The sequence below is a fragment of the Polypterus senegalus genome, chromosome 13 (assembly GCF_016835505.1).
Source record: "Polypterus senegalus isolate Bchr_013 chromosome 13, ASM1683550v1, whole genome shotgun sequence".
NCBI lineage: Eukaryota > Metazoa > Chordata > Cladistia > Polypteriformes > Polypteridae > Polypterus > Polypterus senegalus.
Window position 1 is genome coordinate 63,290,652 of NC_053166.1, and position 23,922 is coordinate 63,314,573.

Sequence of the window (23,922 nt, forward strand, 5' to 3'; positions counted from 1 at the left end):
CTTAGAAATCGCCTTAGTCAATGGGTGGGCCTCTCTGGCAGTGTCTTAAATTGGTTTGAATCCTACCTGACAGGGAGAAAATTTTTGTTAGTTGTGGTAATTACAACTCAAAGACACATGATATCCATATGGTGTTCCACAAGGCTCTATCCTGGGTCCGCTGCTCTTCTCAATCTACATGCTTCCGTTAGGTCAGATTATCTCAGGGCACAACGTGAGCTACCACAGCTATGCTGATGACACACAGCTGTACTTATCAATAGCACCTGATGACCCGATTCTATTGATTCACTAACACAATGTCTGACTTGTATCTCAGAATGGATGAATAGTAACTTTCTCAAGTTAAATAAAGAGAAAACTGAAATCTTAGTGATTGGCAATAATGGATACAATGAGGCTATTAGAAATAAACTGGATACATTAGGATTAAAAGTCAAGACGGAGGTAAAAAGCTTAGGGGTAATTGTTGACTGTAATCTGAATTTTAAATCATATTAATCAGATCACTAGGACAGCATTTTTCACTTAAGAAACATAGCAATAGTTTGACCTCTTATATCACTGAAAGATGCTGAGAAATTAGTTCACGCGTTTGTTTTCAGTCGACTAGATTACTGTAACGCACTCCTCTCAGGACTACCCAAAAAAAAAATAAATCATTTGCAACTAGTGCAGAATGCAGCTGCTAGAATCCTAACTAGGAAAAGAAAATCGAGCACATTTCTCCAGTTTTGATGTCACTACACTGGTTACCTGTGTCATTCAGGATTGACTTTAAAATTCTGCTTATGGTTTATAAAGCCTTAAATAATCTCGCCCCATCTTATATATCGGAATGTCTGACACCTTATATTCCAAATCGTAACCTCAGATCCTCAAATGAGTGTCTCCTTAGAATTCCAAGAACAAAACTTAAAAGAAGTGGTGAGGCGGCCTTCTGCTGTTATGCACCTAAAATCTGGAATAGCCTGCCAATAGGAATTCGCAGGCAATACAGTAGAGCACTTTAAAACACTGCTGAAAACACATTACTTTAACATGGCCTTTTATAACTTCACTGTAATTAAAATCCTGATACTCTGTATATCCAACTCATTATAATAACTATTCATGGTGGCTCTAAAATCTATACTGACCCCTACTCTCTCTCTCTCTGTCTGTGTGTGTATATATATATAATATTATATTATATTATATATATATATGTGTGTGTGTATACCTTTTTGTGGATACATTAATTGTTCTGCAATAATATTTAAACTGACAGTCACTACCAGCTTGTGTTGGACAGAAGGAAACCAATTTTCCTGTATTTTTTCCTCCCTGGAAACCCAAGCTTTATTGCTAAACATGTCTTACTTCAGCTTAGTCGAACCTTTCTTCTTCCATTTCACAACTTTTACTTCATATCATTCATACAGTAGTTTAAGTGAAACCATACTGGATGCACTCAATGTTGTAAAGGTCTAGTTGCCTCTCGCAATGCGTTATAAATTTTACATGACTAGTTTAGCGGTCCCCCTTTGGAGATCTGTATGCACTTATATGGTATCATAGTTAATAATAATAACAATAATTTCATTTTATTTAAAAGGCACCTTTCAAGACACTCAAGTACTCCTTACAAAAAGTCAAAAATATTTCAAAACAAAGAATTACATTAATAAATACTAAAAGAACTAAACAAATAAAAAGAAAACAATGCAATGAAAAATGATACAATTAAAAACATGTATTTATGATCATAAAAGTACTAAACTGTACAAATCAAGGGGCAAAATAAAATCAAGGGGAGCAAGTCATTTTTAAAAAGATAAGATTTAAGTCTGGATTTGAAGATGGGAAAGGTTTCAGTACTATGGATATCTTGAAGAAGGCAGTTTCAAAGACGAGGAGCAACAAACAAAGGATCCAGACCCCATGGTAGATAAATAAGCAGAGGGCATAGCTAAGAGATTTAAATAAGAACATCTAAGAGTATGAGTAGGTGTATAAATATGTAGCAGATCCAAAAGATACGAAGATACCAGGCTATGAAGAACTTTGAATATTAATAGCAGAATCTTGAAATGAATATGGTTTATAACCGGGAGCCAGAGAAGTTCACAAAGAACCGAGATAATGTGTTCTGTGAAGTGGTTCCAGTAATAACTTTAGCAGCAGAACTCTGGACCAGCTGAAGCCTAAGCAGAAACATGTGAGGGAGGCAAGCCAATATAGAATTACAGAGCATGTACAAGAATAGCAGTATTATTACGTGTGAGTGATGGACAGAGAAGATTTATATTGCAAAGGTGAAAATATGCAGACCAGGCAATTTTGTTAATATGAGCTTTGAATGATAGAGTGCTGTCGAGAATGACACCAAAGCTCTTAACCTTAAGGGGAAGGAAAAACTATAGAACCATTAATTGTCAAGGAAAAACTAAGTTTGGTGAGAGACAGATTTAGTACCAATGAGGAGAACCTCCATTTTATCATTATTAAGTTTGAGAAAATTACAAGAGAGCTTTTTATTAAGTTAAGTTTTTATTTCAGAAAGCCAGTCAGAAAGGATAGAGAGAGGAAGGGCAGAATTGGGCTTGGTTAGGGTTGCCAGACATCCCTTATATATGGGACATGTCCCATATTTGATCATTGCGTCCCGTCCCGTACTGACCTTTCAGGGACACCCAAATGTCCTGTATTTAGTTAATTTCCAAATTTCATAATAAAAATATTTTTAAGGTACTTGGTTGTAACTTAATAATTATACTTCTTTTCTCAGATTCTCTTAATGAAAATAACCCAAATGTAATGAGGAAACTAGTTTTTGCTGCCTATTTGCAACTTGTTCAGTTGCTATGGTTGGCTGAGGATAGTGACACTGTTACCGTTTTGCTCTCCAGCCACGCTGCTGTGCAGTTCTGTATCAGCATTGCAACATACTGTGTCAACAAAGTGTGTTGTTACTACTTGCTATGGCCCACTACTTTTTTTTTCTAACTGCCTGTACTAAATAATAATAATAATAATAATAATATTTCTCTGTTGTCTGTATTAAATAAATATTTTCAAACAATTTCACTTTTACAGAATTTTTTTTAGCCTGTATTAAATAATTTTCAAATGATTGTACTTTTGTTTTCCTCATAACCCATTAAAATCCTTGCTTTATGTTTTTAACTTATGTCTCTACTTTTATATAAATACAGTATATTGGTCTGGGTGTGTAGGAGGCATGTATAAATTTATATATATATATATAGTAATATAGAGAGAGATTTTAAGACTTTAACGTATTTCTAAATTTTCTAATCTGGCAATCCTAGGCTTGGTAGATAAATATAGCTGGATGTCATCAGAGTAGCAATGAAACTGAACACCAAATCTACTAAAGATATTGCCAAGTGGTAGAAGACAGATAATAAATAAAAGCAGGCCCAAAACAGAGCCTTGGAGAACAGCACTAGTGACTGGGTTAGGCTGATAGGCAAAATTCCTGACTTGAACAAACGGTGAATGTACCTTGACAGATGGTATGCAAACCAAGTGTAAGAAATATCACATTCCAATCTAACAAACAAAAAACTACGGGGGACTCTATGAAACGCTGCACTCAGGTCAAGAACCAACAAAATGGTCAACAGCCCAGAGCCAGCGGCCATTAGCAAATTATTATTAGTTATTCTGCACTGGACAAAGGGAGGGGATCAAAGCTTGATGGGCTCTTTGACTTCATAAACTAACAGTAATATGCTCCAATTTCAAGCACCTATGCTCTTCTGTGCTAAAATAAACAAGCTGTAATCTCAAAAGGATCCCCATCCCCTGACAAACGGGTGCTTAGATATCATGTACTACATGGTTCGTACGGGTCCTAGAAAACACTGAATGCAGTTTAAAATAAACTGTGTTTGAGTTCATATGTATTCTTATTAAGTTCATGTAATTTTGATGTGGGTATTCGAAACAAAAGTGTAAAGTAGCCCTTGAATTTTCTTCTGGTTGTTACTGGTCATAAAGAGTCATGCAATCTGAAATATACTAGTCTATACCTTTGTCTTCTTCACTCCTTTCACCTTATTGCTAGTGCCACAACAGACACAGCAATAACACTGTGCAATCACATCTCAGCGCTGATTCCGTGAGTTAGAATAGGCCTCTCACTACAACATTATTATTGACAAATATCAATAAATAAAACAAAAAAAAAATACATCCACTAATTTTCTTTTTTCTATAACATCATCAAATTTCAATCAAATTCTTCAAGGTATTTTTGAGATATTCACCTTTCCTGTTGTCAAGGGATGGGGGTTGCTACCCCTAAATGTCAATATACTGAAATGTAATTTCTTAGTGGACACCTACTGACCTAGATGTACCATCCTACCAAATTTCAGCTTATTAACTAAACATTAATGAAGTGCTTTTGTTGATGAGGGAGTCTGTCGACTTTGCATTATATGTAATATACAAATTGAATATTAGATTCGGGATGGAAAGGACTTTTGCTGTTGCTAATTGTAAGAAAGATCAATGAAACTGTGGTCTGAAAATAAGCAATGTGAAAAAAGCCCAAAAATGCAGCTGGGATTCAGAGAAAAGGGTGTGAGGCTCTGGCAACCTTTCCTCTCAAAACAGGTTGTAAAATCTACTATGGCTTAATCGAAAATAAACAAGCAAACACTTAATCATTGCTAGCTATGATTTTAGGACAATGGATAACTGAACCTAATTAGTTACAAGTAGGTATTTTGAACCTGCTTTGTCTGTGTATGGATTTTAGTGAAGAAATAAAATGAACAATGCATTTCCGCCTACTTTATGTGACCATTTTGTGCCTCTCTTACACCTGATGCAATATGGGTCTGCCGAATTGAGCATGACTGGAAAATGCTTTTAATAGTTTGTTGCTTCGGGACACTTCAGAGTTTTCAATGTGTTAATCACTGAATAAAATTTGGATTTTTAACATCAGTGTTTTGATTTCATTTGTCTACATAACAACAGACAGTATGATATCTTGACATTATGTGAATTCAATCAACCAAGATTTAGACTTAGAATCTAATTAACAACTCAGATCTATAAGTGACTGTGAATTTATAGGAATGTATTGACCTCTTTTTGGGTCACTATTCAAGGTGTGAATGTAAAGGCAGTGCATTCCTGCAAGTACTTGGGGGTTCACATCAATGACAGGTTGGATTAGTCTCAAAACACAGAGGAGCAGAAAAAGAGCAGAGCATGCTCTCTTTTCTTTGGAGACTGTATTCCTTTAATATAGGTAATGACATCCTTCAGATCATCTGCAACTCAGTGATGGTCAGTGCAATTTTCTGTCCTGTGGTGTGCTGGGCTGATAACATTACTTCAAGAGACACTCACCAAATCAACAAGCTAATTAAAAGGGGCAGGCTCAGTAATACAACACACTCTGGATGAACACATCCTCTCTCTGACAAGGAGTACCTTTAGCAGAAGTGTGTCAAGAAAAGCTACTTGGGTTCCTTTATACTAACAGCAATATATCTGCATTTTGCCTCTGACTGGCAATTGTAATTAGTTTTTTTTTTTTTTTAAAACTTTCCTCCTTTTGTTCATTCTGGTGTGTTCAGACTGTAAATTGTGTGTGTAAAGATGTATTTATCTATTAATTAAATTTACTGAGCTTCTGTAAAAAGCCAAATTTCCCCTTGGCACAAATAAAGTTCTATCTATCCAGATGCTTCAGTCTTGTACCAAATGCTTGCTATGATAGGAAATAACTATGCATGCCTCTAAGCTAGAGAAGTTTAAGAAATTAATGAATGGAAAGACATTTGTTAAAAATTAATCATGCAGTTTTTAAATGACAAAAAACATTCTAATCTTAAGAAGGTAAACACGCATACAAAACCACCAGCTTTGGCAATTTCATCATTTACAGCTTTGATTTTTACCTTAACATCTGTAGAGTCCTTTCTGAAACCCAAGAGGCTGTCATCAGGTTCCTGGATATCATTCTGTGACCTTTTAAAAGACTCATTTACTTTTTCAGTGTTGGAGTTGTCAGAAACAGTCTCTGGTGGCTCAATACCTTCACTTTTATTAAAATCACGCATTTTTTTTGCTGGTACATCTTTTGAAGTTTCTGAATAGTTAGGATCTTCTAATGATGGCTCAGTATGATCATTGGACCTCTTATGGCACATTTTTCCTTCACTGTGCCAGCTATCATTTGACCCATCCTCTAATTCCATCTCTACTTCCTCTATTTGTTCTTCATTTTCCACATTAAATCCAAAACCTTCCTCTCTTTGTACGTGAGGAAATTCCAAAAAACCCTTTTGCTCATCTGCAAACTCTTCATTTTGCAAGATATTTTGATTTGAAGGCTCTTCAAATGAAATGTTGCCTACTACTGCTCCAAACCCTTTACCTGAAGAGACAAGAACCTCATTATTTTTTATAATTTTCACCTTACTTTTTTGCTGATCTCAAACCAACACAACTTAAAGATTTAACATTACTTTGTCTACCATTAACTCACCTATTCCTGAATCATCCCCCATAAGGTTATGAGCATATTCAGGTTCAGTGTTTCCAGTGGATCCAGCATCACGTTGCTGAGTAGATTGATGGGTGTATCCTTGTCGCCTAAATCAATAATCATATTTCAAATTATGACACATTTAGCATATGAAAGTTAATTTATTAAAAATACTTCAATGAACAAATATGATAAAGCAATTATTAGGGTGGCACTGGGTGTCCAGCCTCTTTCTACAGCCAAACAGTTGCACTTTTGATGGGTTCTTCTCAATAGAGCTTTTTATCTTTTGAGTGTATGTGCACACTAACAGTGTGGTGTAAATTTCAGAACTGCCTGAATGCTAGTTTATCAATAGATAAATTAAATAAAAATGAAAATGGCATCAATCATATTGGATTGAGAGGATTAAGATAATGGATGAATGAACATTTATTTTCCGTTAGCTTTTTATTTTTGAATAATTCTGAAAACATGGTGTAATGAAGTATGGACCTCTTTTCTTAAGAAAAACATTGCTATTACACACATATTTGCTCTTTTACTGTGTTTGGCAAAATTCAGAAATATGTGTCTCTTCCCTGATAGACCATAAAGAGAATTTGCTTATAAAATGTCAAATTTTTTGAATGAAAAGTAATAATTAGCTTTTATTATTCTGAGCATCTAACATCTTTAGCACATAAAAAAAGACTAAAAAATGTACACATTTATTAGAAAAAATACATGATATCTTGATTTGATTCATTTTAATTCAATGCATAATGAAAAAAGTATTATATGCAGGGTTATTAAACAACAAGGGAGTAACACAGCTGCAAAGTTATCACTATCCTATTTTCTGCCATACAGAAGATACAGAAATTAAACACAAAACTAAACAGAATTTATCAAGGTAGTAAACAAAATATAAAAACTCTGGAAAAAAAAAACATGACCCATCGTAAGAAGTTGTTGGCAAAAGTGTACAAGTGTTAATAGCATTCAATAATTAATCAGCTTATTTTTTTTTGTAACTATATTAGCAGTGATGGACACAAAAACTGCCACTAAAAAGAAATCTACAAAGCAATCGTTTACTTAAAAATACAATATAGTGAGTTGTACAAACGTTATGCATTAGGTCATCCTCCAAATGACTGACAATCTAATCTTTTATTGATTTTTGCAGAGGGGCTTAGATTTGCTGTCAAACTGTTCTGTAAAAAGTTAGTTTAAAAATGATAGATGGAAAGACATACAAAGAAACAGCTTACAATTACATATGATATGGCATTTCATTTTACATCTTTAACTTACCAGAACATAAGTCTTTCAGGATCCTTGCATATAGTAATATTAACCTTTTTGCCTCTGACCAAAAGATTGTTACTTCTGTAGAACTTTATCATTTTCTCGGCCTCTGCACTGTTTTTCACTTCTACAAATGCCTGAAAATTAAGGAAATATGAGTAACAACTTTTCACAGAATACAGGTCCCTCCAAAATATTTGGTAAAACACATTTTGTTCCTTAATTTAAAAATCTGCTTCACAGTTTAAAATTGCAAATCAAACAATTCAGACGTGATTCAAGTGCACAATGTATAAATAGTGCTGTGATTTCTACTATGTGTGACTGAAACTTATGGAAATACCCTTAATGTCTAAAACTCGTACTTTAATCACATCTGACTTGGAACTTAAACTATGGGGCAGAGGGATAAATCAAGGAAAATTGTGTCTTTGTCCTAAATGTTTTGGTGGGCACTATACTTTACTACAAGTGCTAAAACAAATACAATTTAGCCAAAAAAACATTTTCATCTAAAATCTATATTTTACTTATATATACTTATATACTGCCAATTTTTAAATTCACATTTGTTTCTTTACCTTGAGAAATATGTCTGGATAACAAAAATCAATACTTTAGTCCAGTTTATTTTATATACCTGTACACATTTCTAACATAAAAATCTAATTTAATCATGGGTTCAGATAATTGCCCTAGCTGCATATTATGTACACTGGCATTAACCAGTCTTGTGGAGAGACATCTTCATCATTTAATAAGACAACTATTCATATTTTTTTCTAAATTCTGATAAATGATGAACAGATCTATTATATTTGGACTTGCATCTTCCAAATCCAGTTCACTTTAAAACATACATTTTAAATGCATATGTTTAGCAATTGTATCACTATACAAAAAGAAAAATAAAGGGCAAGGTTTAAAAGTTGAAATACTATGGTTTTACAGTATTTTTTTCTACCTGAAATATCATGACTTTGTAAAACACTAGAAACCTGATTATTTCTAAATTACATTAAAATGCAGGCAAGCTCAAACTACTGTACTGAAATATTTCACAACTTTATTATTTTAAGACAACAATAAAAAAAAACTATATTTTAACTGATCCAAACATAAGCAATTTCCAGTACTGATCCAAATACATTCAACTCCAGAAATAGACACCTTTAATGAAAAATTGCAAATATTAAAATATTGAAGAGACCACACAAGCAATGAATGAAATTTTATGCTTAAACAATTGGATAAACTTCGTGCTTTTACTGCCAAACAGATTTCTGAAACAAAATAATGTTTTCCTTCACTATCACAAATTTTCATATTAAAGGTAGATTCCAAAAATATTGGTACCACAAATTATAGATGGGGTTCCACTAAATACTTTTTGTAGTAGTTAACAAGGCTAGAGAAAACTTGTGGAGGGATTTTGGATGACTCTTCCATGCACAACATTTCCAATGAATAGAGATTCTTGGGTTTCTCTTGTGAACTGCATTGTCCCAGTTTCAGCTTTTTTGCAGTGGCAACCACATTTTTTTGCTTAAAGTTTGTGTTATGTAATAGACTTCATTATGCCATGGACCTTAACAAGAACTCCTGGACCACTGGCAGCAAAAAATCCCAAAGCTTCAAAGAGTCACCGCCATATTTTACCGTCACTATGAGAGAGCACTGCTTTGTATACAGTTACCTTTTTCCAAAAAACATGGAGATGGTGTGCATGGCCAAAAAGCTCAATTTGAGTCATCTGACCACAACACACAATTCCAGCTGTATCTCCAATGTTGCTTGGCAAGGGACTCGGGAGAGGCTTCTTTCATGCCACTCATCCATAAAGCTTCTAGTCATGGAGGTGTTGTCAGTTTACTTTGAAACAGTGAATCCCCAAGATTCAACTAAACTTTGCAGTTGTGAAACTGTGATCTTTGGGCTCCTCTTTGCCATTCTCCCCACTGTGCATGGGGACAATGTGCAGATGCGTCCCCTTCCTTGTTCCATGCTTTTTAAACTTCTTTATTATAGCTCCAATTGAATACCTATTTTTTGTATCCATTCCCAATGTTATGCAGCTCAACAACTTTTTTCCTCATCAGAGTCAAGATGTTTTACCCATGTTGATGGAAGACAAAAGGATTTTACCTGTGTGTTATCTCCTATATATACCCCAGTGAAAAAAGAAATTGCCTCAGACAAAAGTTCCCAGACACTAAAAGCAACATCAAGAAACATTTTTCCCCAAAGCTGAAAATGTATTTGGTCTTATTTACAGTATTCTTCAAGGGTGCTAATAATTTTGCCACATGCATTGTTGACAAGATAAACTATTCCAAACACAAAACAACACTTTTGCTGGAATGGTTTTATTAAATAGATAGTCAACAAATTCTCAAAATATTTGAGGAAATATTAGAATCATTGTATATATTGTCTATATTAAATCAATGTTTTTGTCCACTTTTTTTAGGGGTGCCAGTATTTCTGGGGTTGACTGTAATAGGCGACAACAGAAGAAAAACTCATGTTTACTTAAAATAACAGTCAAATAAGATATTAGAACGGTCAGGTACAATTCTTCCTAATTTTACTTGTAAGGAAATCTAAATGATCACTACTACTGAAAAAGACCAAACAAGAAGATACTAGATTTACTATTATTAAAAACATGCTATTCCTTGGGCTTACTATGTAAGTAATTTGAAGTAACTGACAGAAACTTGTCTGAGCCCATCTTCTCCTGTACAGTGTTGTGAGGAGTCAAATCCTAACCTAGGAGAACCTAGTGTAAGGAAGGCACCAATTGTAGTCATATCAGTTCACTGAATGCATATATATGAACTACTCTACATTCAATTGTTAAATACTGGACATATTTGAACTAGGAGGATTTTTTAAGCTAATGAACTTGTAAAATTCACATTTGTATTCATTTTGCCATGGGAATCAAACTTGATTCTATCATGGGACTCAAGAAGTACAAGACAGAATTGACTGTTAAAAAAGAAAAAACAATCTATACATGACAGATATATTGCAGCAATGCGTTTCTGCTTTAAATTATATGAGGTCACATGTTTTGACTATTTTATGAGCTTTACAGTATGCAGCTAGGACTGATCAAACAAGAAACAAACTGCACTTCCCAGCTGAAGCATTGGCAGCACAAACCTAGCAAAGACTAACACCTATAAATAAATGGGTATTTTTACATTATCCACAGATTATTCTCACGGTAACAATGATGACATTTTGAATTTTGCGTGTGGTGCTTATTTCAGATTAAATTTCCAGGTTACCCACCTCATTTTTATTTCTTTGATATATTTGGCAGTCCACAAGCCCAGCTCTTCTGACTAAAGTCCAGAGATCAGAATTTGAATAACCTTGTGGAGGAAGATCTCTGATATACAGCATAGAATCGAAAAACTCCTTCAAAATTAAAGATAAATATTTTTATCAATATATCCCTCTCCTACACAAGCTCTTATTCATATAGCACACTCTTCAAATAACAATAGATATGCAGGGCATTAAGAATAGGTAACAATGCATAAATACTAGTATCAAAGCATTCAAATGAAACATTATGAAACACAAAATTCTGGATTAGCACAATAAAACAAACAGGAATAATGCACATAGTGCTATAAGACAATAAATAAAACAGACATTTATGATACAAAGTTATACCATAAAGACCTGGACAGATAATTTAAACTGAAAGTAAGTTTGAGAATGCTAGTGTGGGTTAAATGCCTTCATGAGCAGATAATTTGTTTGTTCCAGAGGCTGTATAAAAATTAAGTCAATGAATATATTGTAATTACTTCGGTACAGTAATTACAAAGACTGGGTATAACAGAGATGAAGGGTCTTTCACTCATACTTTAACGAAAAAAGTTTCAACATCATAACATATACCCAAAAATTACCATTACCCCTCCGAAATTGCATTTTAAAATGACCAATAACAAAAGCCAAGGTCAGTCACTAGGAAAATTAAGAATTCCTCTACGGCAGAAATGGTCACTAATGGGTAATCGTATGGCGCATGTTCAAGAGTGAGGAGTGCCACAGAGCTAATTAAGATTATCTTTTTTAAAATGTTTATTATTATTTTTATAAATGTTTATTTATAAAAAAAACATAAGTACTCTGTTATTTACATAGTACTTCTAATACAACCGATTAACCCAGAGGTTCTCAAACATTTTCTATCATGCTCCCGCTTTGGAAGCAGTGGACCTTTCATATATATATTTCAAATATATAAATAACCAAAATTGGCCAGATTTTGTTTAATTAAATTGAAATAACATGACCAGCAACTGCATGTTTCCTTTTACCTTTCTTTCAATAGTTTCCTTTGTGTAGGCAAAAATGCAGGGCAGCCTTTGTACACTTAAACTTATCAAAACAAATGTGTGTCTCTTGTCACTAAATGGCTTGATTATAGTGTTTGTTCAAAAATACTGAGCAAGAAAGAACTTTTTTAAAGTTTAACTGCAACCCTGCTTTGCTAAGGGAAATAAACAGTAAGTACAACCAACATAAAAATAAAAAATAAATAATGAAATAAATAATGCAAAAGAACTTGAAAACAGTTACTTGGCAAGAACAGAAAATGTCACTTTGTGAAAACTCGGGTCTTATTACCTTATTAGTGACTGCAGTGAGGCTATTTTGCATAGTACATCTTTTCAAAACAGGGCTGCAAACTTGAAACCACCACTGTCAATTCATGCTCAATGTTGAGCTTAGACCTGTGCTTTGTTTTCAGTGAGGCAACAGCTGAAAATCCAATCTCACAAAGATAGGATGTTGCATAAGGAAGCAGAATCCTCACAGTCGTCTGTCCTAAGAAGTGGGTACTCTCACTCCATAACATGCTAGAGTTCACTCAGTTTCCGAGTTGTAAACCTGAACCAGAATTGTGACAAACTTGTCAAAACCTCTGATAGCTCAGGGCTTTGTTCTGTTAGAAAACAGTCAACTATCTAAAACAGTTCCTTTGGTACTTGCAAAGCAGTAAATAAGGATCAACAAAGTATGTAAGCAATCAACAACCAGTCTTTATTGCTATCAGTAGCCTCATCAACTTGTAAAGCAAAACACAATTCTTATAGTTTTTCATTGAGTTGTTATTCAAAGTTGATTGAAATGTTACTTATGCATCTTGCGATCTTGTCAAGTAACAGCAGTATAATGTTTAGTTTTGATGCGCTAGTCTCATCTAGGATAACAGACACCATATCCAAGGTTACTGGGAGAATTAGCTCCTCTGTTATTGTGTTTGCTTTCTTGCTTGTTGCCAACTCCATAGGCGACTTTGTATGATGCTATTTGTGCTTTGGTAGTCACTGTTGCCGCTTTTATAAAGTGACCTTCCTGCTCACGGTATGTTTTTATTTTTCTCTGAAAAAGTTGACTGGTTTATTTATGTAACTGAGGTGTAAAGTTTTTCTGTGTGTACTTAATTTGTTTGGCCTCATACCATCCGCTGCTAGAGTTTTCAGACACAGAAGACACAACATCCTCTCTCCTCATCTTGGGCAACACTGACAGTGAACCAGAGAGCAGGATAGGCTTCAACATATTTTCTTGACTTCGGTTTTAAATGACTACCTTCGTCTTATATGTCTCAGAAGAAGAGTTGCAAGTTTTTCTTTGCATCCATATCAAAAATGTGTCCACATTTTACTTCACGTTTGTTTTGCAGTCTGAAAAACAAAACCCTTAACCACTGTTTTTTATTGCTCCTATTTAAAAGACTTAAATTCAACATTCCACTACACATTTTAGCACATCCCTAACCTAGGCCTTCATGCTCCCCCTGTAGTGTCATCGTTGCCCCCCCCTTTTTTTTTTTAAAATTTGGGCGCGCACACACACACACACACACACACTTTGAGAAACACTGGAGTAATCGATGGCCAATTGTTATAAAAAATTTTCCCGGGCTAAGTAGGTAACACAGCTAGTTAATAATATTATGGGTACTGCACTCTCCCACCAAGGTGAACATACAACAGGTGATAATCCTGAAAAATTCTTCAGTGAACAAAGTAAAAACTTGCATATGAAGATAAATTGAGTTCAGTTGGCTTGCTACTTTTGTATAATATGTTTATAGAGTGATGCGACAGCGTAAGTTGGCTGCAATTGCCATAACCCAGGGCAAGGGTGTAAACACACATGAGGCTTACTTATTCACAACCAAAAAGCAGTTTATTTTAATCACACAATTTAAAGTGACTGAACAAGGTGTAAAACAGTGCCAATAAGAATAAATAAATACATAAACTGTGAAATAATCCATAAATTCATCTGGACTGCATCATTCAAAGGAACAGCAGAGAAGTCTACTCTAGATTGAGAAAGAAAAAGAAATGAGGGAGTGATATCAATAGAGGGGATCAATGAAAGCGTTCAAGACAAATACTAGTAGAAGATATAGATGGGACAAATTCAAAACATCTGGAGAAAGCTACCATGGAAATTTAGAGAAAAGAACTGGCAACAAAGGTCAGTATCATACAATAATGCTCTCACGGTGTACAGCACAGGCAATGCATGTTTTTAAATTGAAAATGTTAATCAGGGTTTTATAAGTGGAGATAAAAACCAAAAACACATAGCAGTATTCCAGAGCAGATGGAGGGGGACAGAGCAAGAAATCATACTTTCAAATTAAGTGAAATGGTAAAAACTTGTAAACTGCTTTACACTAGCAAAAAAGAATTTTGCACTACCTTTAACAGAAACATTTTAAATATTTTAAAGCCAGATTATGGCCAAGTAGAGAATTAAACACTGTTTAGTTCATTCAGAAAGGGGTTAAAAATGCTATTTGTCACAAATAACCAAAATATTAAGCATGTTAAAATGTTTTCAGATTTCCTGACTATGCAGAGTCACTACATAACAGGCAAAAACAAAAAAGAAGGTAAAAACAGCCATTAAAAAATATTTCATGTAGGTTGTGTTATCATTACACTATTCTCCGTGTGGCTTATACTCATGTCCTCAACACATTAATCTCCTTTTACTCATTCTCTAAATGAAAACATAACATCAAACATCAAAATCATCTTGTTAAAGTCTGTTATGGTAGAACCTGCAATCTTTTCAACTCCACTTGCTAAATGTGCATCAAAGCTGGCAAAAAAAGGGTGAACAATGAACTAGAACATAGCCTCATGAACAGGAGATGTCAGACATAAAGCATAGGTCTCTCTCTCCCTTCCCTATGATGTATTTCACACACCAGAATTGGTTCAGCATTATGAGTTGCTGCTATACTCTCTGAAAATAAATGCTACATAATTTCTTGAAAATATCTTCAGTAACTGCTGGCTAAACTGTTCATGAGTGATCTGCTAGCTCTTTACATTTTGCCATCTTTAAATGAGAATGACCCCAAATGCACAAAATGCTTGATACTAAATAAAACCTCACTAGAAAATAACTACACCTCTCATTGCTTAGTATTAAGCAATCGTACACAGTATTAAAAAGTGTTCAACTTTAATTTACTAATATAGCTATATGTATAGCAGCAACATCAGACATGCAATTAAAATGTAAAATACCTATGGTGAAGCACCATTTAATCTCTAGGACCAAATGTGGAGAATGACCACAAAATGCAGCTTCATCAGACGTAACAGCACTAAAATTACAAATGGCAGTATAATCACTCAAATAAGACACAGCTCAGAAAGCTCCTATTTTAAAAATATTTAGTTTTTTCTCCACATAGCATATTTATTAAAATTTAAAGCCAAATAAAAACACATACATACATTTGCAAAGAGAAAGCAAGTACTGAGAACTGAATGAAGGCTGGTTTTAAATGAAATTATTTCACTGCTGAGTTTATCAATCACAGTATCCTCATAACTTGAGCCAAATGAAATTTTAGAATTTTCCAGTAAATTCTTTCTTGATATGACACTCACACTATTCTCCATATTCCCCAGATAAGAGCGGCTGTCTCCAAGAGTTTTTTTTTTTTTAATGCAATTACATCAAATCAGTAATTTGAAACAAAAAAATCCTGATAAAATATTTTTCCATGGCACAGAAAAGCTGTTGCAAATTCTCCCTACTTTTTAGGAAGGAGAGAGAATGCAAAATAAAGCAAACAGAAAAAGAACTCATTAAAAATAACAGACAAATCATCAACAATAGGCTCCCAACTACATGGGTTTCGTCTGAACATGAAAATCATAATACATTTATTAAACATAACTTGTTTTTTATTTAATTAAAATATCAATGAAAGTTGATCAATAAAACAAAAAAAAATAAAAAAATAAAAAAAGTACCTGAATACTGTCTTTTCCTTGCAAAAATGACAATTGCACAACTTGTCCACGAATAGAAGGCTTTTTGTATTTGTAGTAATTTATCATAGCTGTGGCTTCATCTTTTGTACTCATTTCTAAAAATGCCTAATGTAGAGAAAAAATAAGTATACAATTAAAAGAAAATACATTTACATAAATATATAATAGAAAATATAATTATTACATTAATCAATGCATTTTGTTTGTTAATATTACATGAGATTTGTGGAAAATTGCACATTAATATATGCAGATGAAAAGGCAACCAAAATGATATATGTGCTAGTAATGTATGCAAAGGGTGATTTAATAAGTGTAAAAATGATTGCATTTTCTTCTATCAACAAATGCTAAAGAAAAGAGACTTGTTACGGAGTGGAGGCAGAGAATAAATAAATAGTGTGGCCAAAGACCACCATGCCGCATTTTGCTGTCAGTGATCTTTCCAAGTACTCCATTATTCATTTTCCAAACCCACTTCTCCAATATAGGTTTACTGCCATGCTGAGCGTTAGGTATAATGAATCTATTGCAGATGGACCAGTAACCCTTTGCATGGTGCATTTAACGTGCTCATGCTCACACTTAATCACTCAAGACCAATTTAAGATCGACCAAAAAAATAGATTGTGTTGGTGAGGTAATTAGCAAAAACAAAAAGGATACTGCATAAACTTCACACAGACAGTGTTTGGGACAGGACTTGAACCCAGGACTCTTTGCTATGACACATTATGTTATCGAAACACCATTTTTCTCAATAACAATATAGTTATACATAGAGAGAAATTACTGATGTGTCTTTTATATGTATAATGTTTACTGAAGTTCTAGCACTGGTCATTTAGTTTTTTTAACATTAACTTATAGTTTATGCATGTAAACAGAAAAAAAACCTTCCTGCTCCATACCATATGGAAAAATGACATAACAAATTACTGCACTGTAATTAAATGAAAATAAGATGGGTTTTGCATTACAGCAGGGATCCCCAACACGTCTGAGCTACCAGTAGCTCGCAATCCCTTTCCAAGTAGCTCCCCAAAGGGTTAATGAATCCTACATAAATTTGAAAACCTGATTAGTCAAATTTGATTAGTCACTCAGAAAACCAACCTACATGTATATCCAATCAAATTAATAGGTGCCCCATCCCCTTCTTAAACAAAATGATTATTTGCCAATTATTTGTCAATCAAACAGTTGCGCTGCTGTCAAGCTTGATGAATCAGTGGTGATATGAGATGGGCAGCAACCATGGCCATGGCAGGTACCAATAAGAGGCTAAAAACATATTTTCACGAAGAGTGGGAAACAGAGTTTTGTTTCACAAATGTAAATGATAAATGTGTATCTGATCTGTGGTGCAAGCAAGTCAGTCGGTAAAAGATGTAACGTGGAGCACCATTTCATCAAGGTCCACAGCAACTTTTCACTGGACTTTTCTACATGTAGCAGTCTACAAAAAGAGAAGATAAAGGAGCTGGAAACAACACTTCAAAGACAACAGTTTCTGTTCACCAAACCAACGAAGAAGGCCAATGCAGCGACAGAGGCCTCATTTAAAGTGGTACACATCTTAAAGCACAAAAAACCCTTCGATGGCGGGATTGTAAAGGAGGCTATGACCGCAGTGACTGAAATGTTATTCAGGGACCAAAAAAGTAAGACAGAAATTTTGTCTGCTATTGCTGATGTACAACTTGGTGCAAATACTGTGGCAAGGAGAGTGTCTGTGCCGTCTGTGGATGTGGTAAAACAGCTGGAATCAGACGTGCAGAAGTAGAAATGCTTTTCAATTCGGTGTGATGAGTCTATCGACTCCAGTGATACAGCACAGCTAGCTGTTTTCATTCAGTACCTATATACAGTTTTTCAACCTACAAACAGTTTTTGACCTTGCTTCCACTGAAAACGACATTTGCAATGCAGTGAAGGACTACTTTGTAGAAAAAAAGATCCTTGTTGGAAAGCTGGTGTCTGTGACAAATGACAGAGAACCTGCTATGACAAGTCGCCACTCAGGATTTATTGTGCACTGTAAGTAAAGTGGACCTGGACTTTCCTAAGTTTTTTAACTATTGTTTTATCATTCACACACAGGCTATATGTGCAAAAGGTATGGAATTTGACCATGTCATGGTGCCTGTTGTCAAGTTCATCAACTCCATTCAAGCAAAGAAAAAGCAACACCGGAGCTTCAAGCTCTTCCGGGAGGAATACTCTGCGGAGTATTGGGATCTCCTTCTCCATCCGGAATTCAGATGGCTAAGTCGGGGTAAGATGCTGAAGCACTTTCTTTGCTGGCTGGGTGAAATCAAGGCTTTTATGGAAACAAGGGAGGAAGATACCACCCTATTATCTGATGCAGAGTGGCTACTTGATATTGGTTTCCTGACAGATGTAACTGAAAAAATTAACCACTTGAACCCACAGTTACAAGGCAAAGATAAAGAGATATCTGATATGATCAGTGCTGTTAAGGCATTCAGTACAAAGCTGTCATTGCACATCCAGCAAGAGAAAAACAACAAGGTATCAGCACTTCCCCTCCGTCTCAAACAGGTTGGAAAGTCACACAAGTGCAACCAGTGTTTTAAATGTTTCCAAGTATTGGGACCTCCTTTCGAGGCTTAGATAGGAGTTTTCAGACAGATTCAGTGACTTTGGGAAACTTGAACTCTGTGTGACATTTATGGCCAACCCCTTCATGAACGTGGACATTAGTGAGAATTCAAAGCAGATAGCTGAAATTATTTGTATTGGGGCTGTAGAAATGGAAATTTAGGTTATAAACCTTCAAAACAATGTGCAGTTAAAGTCTCAACAGCACTCTCTGCATTTCTAGAGCTTAGTAGAGCCAGATAACTATAAGAAATCTTCAAGGAGCTCTGAAAATGTCTGCTTTGTTTAGGTCTAGATACCTCAGTGAGTCTGCATTTTCTGACATGAATGTCATGAAATCAAAGTTCAGAACAAGACTGAAAGATGAATATTTAAATCTCCATAAGAGTCAACCTATGTGGCTACATTCCACCATACACCTCTGTTGTTGACACCATGCAGTGCCAGTCATCTCACTAACTAAAAATGACTGAATACACATCACACATGCAACTGGACAAGTAAATAATCTTAATATAAGCCACTGTTTCACTTCACAAAATGACAAATGAGTAAGTAATATTTGTGTATTTGTAATTGCATTGTTTTGTTTTGACAGCATTCATGTTTTAATTCAATAGTGTGAGATGCACTAGAAAATGCATACAGACATACAACATGCACTTGCAGGTGAACTAAATATTATATATTATTATATTTTGTGATGTTTTAATGTGAGTGTTGTGGACATCAACATTGTGTAAATGTTCCAGCAAAATAAGCTTATTCGGTTTGTTTAGGTTCAAATAAGCTATGAGAATAAACATTAGAAAACATGAGTACCTCTTTGCCATTTTCATTTTGTAAAAGTAGCTCTCATGGGAAAAAAGGTTGGAGGCCCCTGCATTATGGTAATTCTACAGATAAACACAAGAACATAAACCCCCCAAATTTTTCTTCTCAACTGAATTTCTGAAGGGATCGAAAGATGGTAATCCCATGTCAGACCCAGGGGGTTCCAGTGTGCACTAACCCTTTCTTTCCCGTTTAGACCACCCAAAGGAAATTCTGCCTGAGCATGTCAACATCACTTCCGGATCCGGGCCCAGTGACATTTTCTCCACCAGACTTTAAAAACACCATCTTGTTAACAATGAATAAGTTCTATTTTGGACTCCGCTCTGTAAAGACCTATTGATGATTTTTTGCTCTCTTTTTCTTGGCAAGTCTTCAAGTATTCGGGGTGGCTACCCCAAACATTTTTCTATGATCGTCTTTTATATTTACACTACTAATCGAAGGACAGTAACTTAATTTCACCTTCAATTTGCATTTTTGTTTATATTCACTGTTAAATAGAGAGTCTTTGGCAACAATAACATAAATTTCACATCTCAATTACTTCTAAGGTTAATTTCAAAGGATTCTGTGGTGATTACAGGCAAAAAACAGTGATCAACATTACTCCTCTCTGACAGATAGCACCTAATTTTATTGATTTTATTAAAATCAAACGACATTCCATACAAATAACTCAGGTTTTACAAAAAAAAAAAAATGAATGAATAAAGATAAATTAAGTAAAAGATGAGAGAGAACCTGCTTCCTCAATTTAAATGCTTATTCTAAAGTGTTATTGATTAGATCCTGCCAGGTTTTGAAAAACATTTGCACAGATCCTCTAAGTGCGATTTTTGCCTTGATTTAAATATGAGTTGTTCAGTTTCTTTAGTTGTTAAGAGGCTGAGGTCTGAATGCACCTGGCATGTTCTTGGTCTACACTAGTAATTTTGCTGATTAGCTCTGACACCTTTTTGGTTTACAACTTATTTCTGTGGGAAAGATATGAGATAACCTGTCATCTTAAGAAGGCCTTCAGGGTTTCCCAGAGTATTCCTGCAGAAATCTCTGAGGATGTATTTGTCTCTAAAAATATATTGGATTTGATTGGATATAAATTCTGTACAGTTGTCATCTGCTAATAAAAGTGGTTTAAGACGCCATCTGCGAAATGAGTATGTGGGGCATAATGATTTTAGCTACAAAATCAAAGGGGCATGGTCGGAAATAACAATAGCGTCGTACTTACAAGATTTAATCGTTGGCAAGAAATTGTTACCTACAAAGAAATAATCGAAATTGTTATCTACAAAGAAATAATCAATTCTTGAGTAGCAATGATGCACTGGGAAATAGAAGGAATATACTCTTGAGTTTGGGTTTAGAAATTTCTAAACATCTTTGACTGTTAAACACTCCATCCAAAATTTATTTTTTTAATGTGTTACTTTCCTCATGTACTTTACAGTAGTAGCTGCAAGAAAATGTAATCTATTGCTTTTATGCTGAATGGAGAGAAAGAAGTTTAGAACATATCAGAAGGGATAAGTGTTGTAGATCAGCAAATGGTGTGAAAAATGTACTTGCAAAAGAAAAACAAATCTCACATTACTCATGTTGTATGATCCATGTGTCCATTGCCTTCCAATTCAGAAAGTCCTTCCCAAGAAGTTTTAGGGATCCTTTTTATGGAGATAGCAATAATTCAGGAAGTAACTATTTAACAATATTTTAGCAAAAAAGTACGGATTTAGTGCATTTTGAGCATAATGCTTGGAAAACAGACATGTGGATTATATGACATGAGTAATGCGAACCCCCTTTGTCTTATGGCAAGTGGGAATCTAGGAGATGTGCAAATGTAAACATTCCAGTATGTTATCAATTCTAATAAACAGTCTTTCTTTCAGCATTTGTAATATGTGCAAGTCAAACTGGCAAAGCTTTTAAACTCTACAAAAAAGTAAACAAATAAATAAAGCCGGATAAGCCTATGGCAAGTCAATATGGGGTAATTAAATTTTTCGACGCATCTATTTAACAATTAGATACTTGCACTCATGCCACACTTAAGGCAGAGTGGCAAAAGTCAGATGTCCCAAAAAAAAACTTATTTAACCAGTTTAAATGCTAAATTAAAATTAGTCAATGTGAAAACATCACACACTATTTTTCCATTTTCTTTTTCTTGGAAAACCTTACAATTAAATACAAAGTCATTAGTGTTTGTGCTGTGCACATTCAGAAGGCTTCAGAAGATCATGATCAAATTTAAGGAGCTTGTTTATGCAATTTAGTACTCTAATGCAATTTTTTAAAAGTATAAAAACTTGACAGAATAACTGTCACCTTAATATTTTTTTTCTATGTGCATTTGCTATTTTTTTTTATTTGTCTGTCAGAAAGTGAGATGGTGAAATGTCATACTTGCATTTAGTGGAGTAATTGTTGATTCAAAGCAATACCTAAAATGTACGCTAAATTTAAATTGACCCATGGGTGATGTCACACCTGTGAACAAGTGACTCTGGGGCTACCTAAACTACAAGGGTGAAATTATGTCTCACATTACAAAAACATAAAGAGAGGCAAATAAAAGCACACTGAAATAATAACACTATAGCTCACTCTTTTACTTGGCACTAGACAGATCACAATGAAGAATGTGAACAAAATTAACTATTCTAAAATATACATAGTTTATAGGATTAACCTACATTAATTTACATCTATTTAAGATTTTCGATATTCTTGGTTAATCTGAATAGCTACTTACCCGATCTCTTTTCCGGAACACAGCACACTTGTTTATTGTTCCAAAAGGAGCAGCCAGCTTCTCCAAATCTTTCTGGAGATCTTTTGCTTTAACTAAGCCATTTATTTCAATTACTTTCCCGTTTGTCTGCTGAGAGAAAAGTGATCAGAGGGAAGAAAAAAAGAAAATGCTTATAGCCTTAGATTAAAGTAAAAGCACACAAAGAATGCTTATCACTTTGTAATATTATACCCTGGAGTAACTATTGAGGAGACATAAAATACTGTATGTGTAAGCTAGCAATTATTTGCACAGAGCAAGACATATTACCAACACAATCTAAATATTCTTCAACACGTAATATTGCATGAGATACTGGTGATTTATTAGTATTAACAAATTCATACAGAACTACTGGTTTTGTAAATTTTCCTGAGGAGTAATGTATGGATAGGAAATATTAACAGGCTAGATGTTTGACATTTTTTCTCCATGCACTCTTGTTTCTCTCACAATCTGATGACAAGCATACAGTATTAGGGTAAGTCACGATTTTAGAATACCCATGACTTGGAGAGCAGAGGAAGATTTAACAGGAAGCAAAAATGAAACAGTACTGGGATTCCAGAGATGTCCAGGACCCCCTAATCAATCCTTTTAGATCTCCACAAAGCCTCAAATTCTCCATTTTAGGTGAGGTCCCCAAAAATTTATTGTAAAAACAAAAATAGGGTTATTGTCTGTCATTAGACCCTAATTCACATGCACTTTTACCTAGAAATAAAAGACAATAAAGGGAAACCTCACCTGTACATTCCGCTTTGTATCAGAGATGAAACTTAGATGACTTAACTGCTAAATCCTTCATGGGGGAGTCTAAGACTGGGAACTGACAATTACATTTTTAACTCTTTACCAATCCTTGTATTTAAGGGGCACGCTGCTATACAGTGACTACAGAACAGTTAACACAAATTTGTTTTGGTAAGTAATATTCTTGTAATTAAAAATTATCAACACTAAATACATCAATTTAAGCAAGTAACAGAGATAAGAAAACTCCCTTCCTATGTGGAACACAAAGGATATGCTAAATTCTATTTACTTTAAATCCATTCTATTATAAACCATTCAGCTCTCAGTTCCTTGTAATATTTGCTTCATTTTTTATGTGGCGTTACATAATAAAGTATGATATAGTACCAGGCAAGATAATAAACTTTGCTGCATTTCTAGGGACAAGGGTATGAGTGCTCTATAACCACCTGTAAGCAGTCAACAAATATATTCACTAGGTCCTCAGATAATGCAATAAATGTGTGTATTAGATTATTAGACTTTCAAGGTTGCTGACTGCAAGGTTCAACATGTTGCCAAAGAACTGGAATCCCTAGAGATGCTTTCATCTGGTAAGGAGCTGTTGAATCTGCATCACAGGGATCAGAAAGCTTGCCTCTTACAAGCTTATCTTTGTCAATGTCCCGGGTCGATTCTGCTACCTCTGCCACATGGCATGTTGCTAACACCCCTGGCAGAGTCAGCTTCATACAAACTCC

At 34.6% G+C, this 23,922-nt stretch overlaps 1 protein-coding gene across 4 annotated transcripts in view; it reads right to left on the minus strand.

The window, feature by feature from the left end:
* Positions 1–23,922, minus strand: part of LOC120543246 (matrin-3-like) — a 95,047-nt gene that overhangs the window by 16,159 nt on the left and 54,966 nt on the right. For 3 of the 4 annotated variants that reach the window (XM_039776216.1, XM_039776215.1, XM_039776217.1), the window contains 6 exons: positions 22,388–22,516; positions 16,147–16,272; positions 11,117–11,245; positions 7,820–7,950; positions 6,521–6,627; positions 5,931–6,409 (listed from right to left, as the gene is read on the minus strand). In XM_039776216.1, coding sequence (XP_039632150.1) covers positions 5,931–6,409; positions 6,521–6,627; positions 7,820–7,950; positions 11,117–11,245; positions 16,147–16,272; positions 22,388–22,516 — 1,101 coding nt within the window. The remainder of the gene's footprint in view (positions 1–5,930; positions 6,410–6,520; positions 6,628–7,819; positions 7,951–11,116; positions 11,246–16,146; positions 16,273–22,387; positions 22,517–23,922) is intronic. The other variant, XM_039776219.1, reaches the window with a different exon arrangement.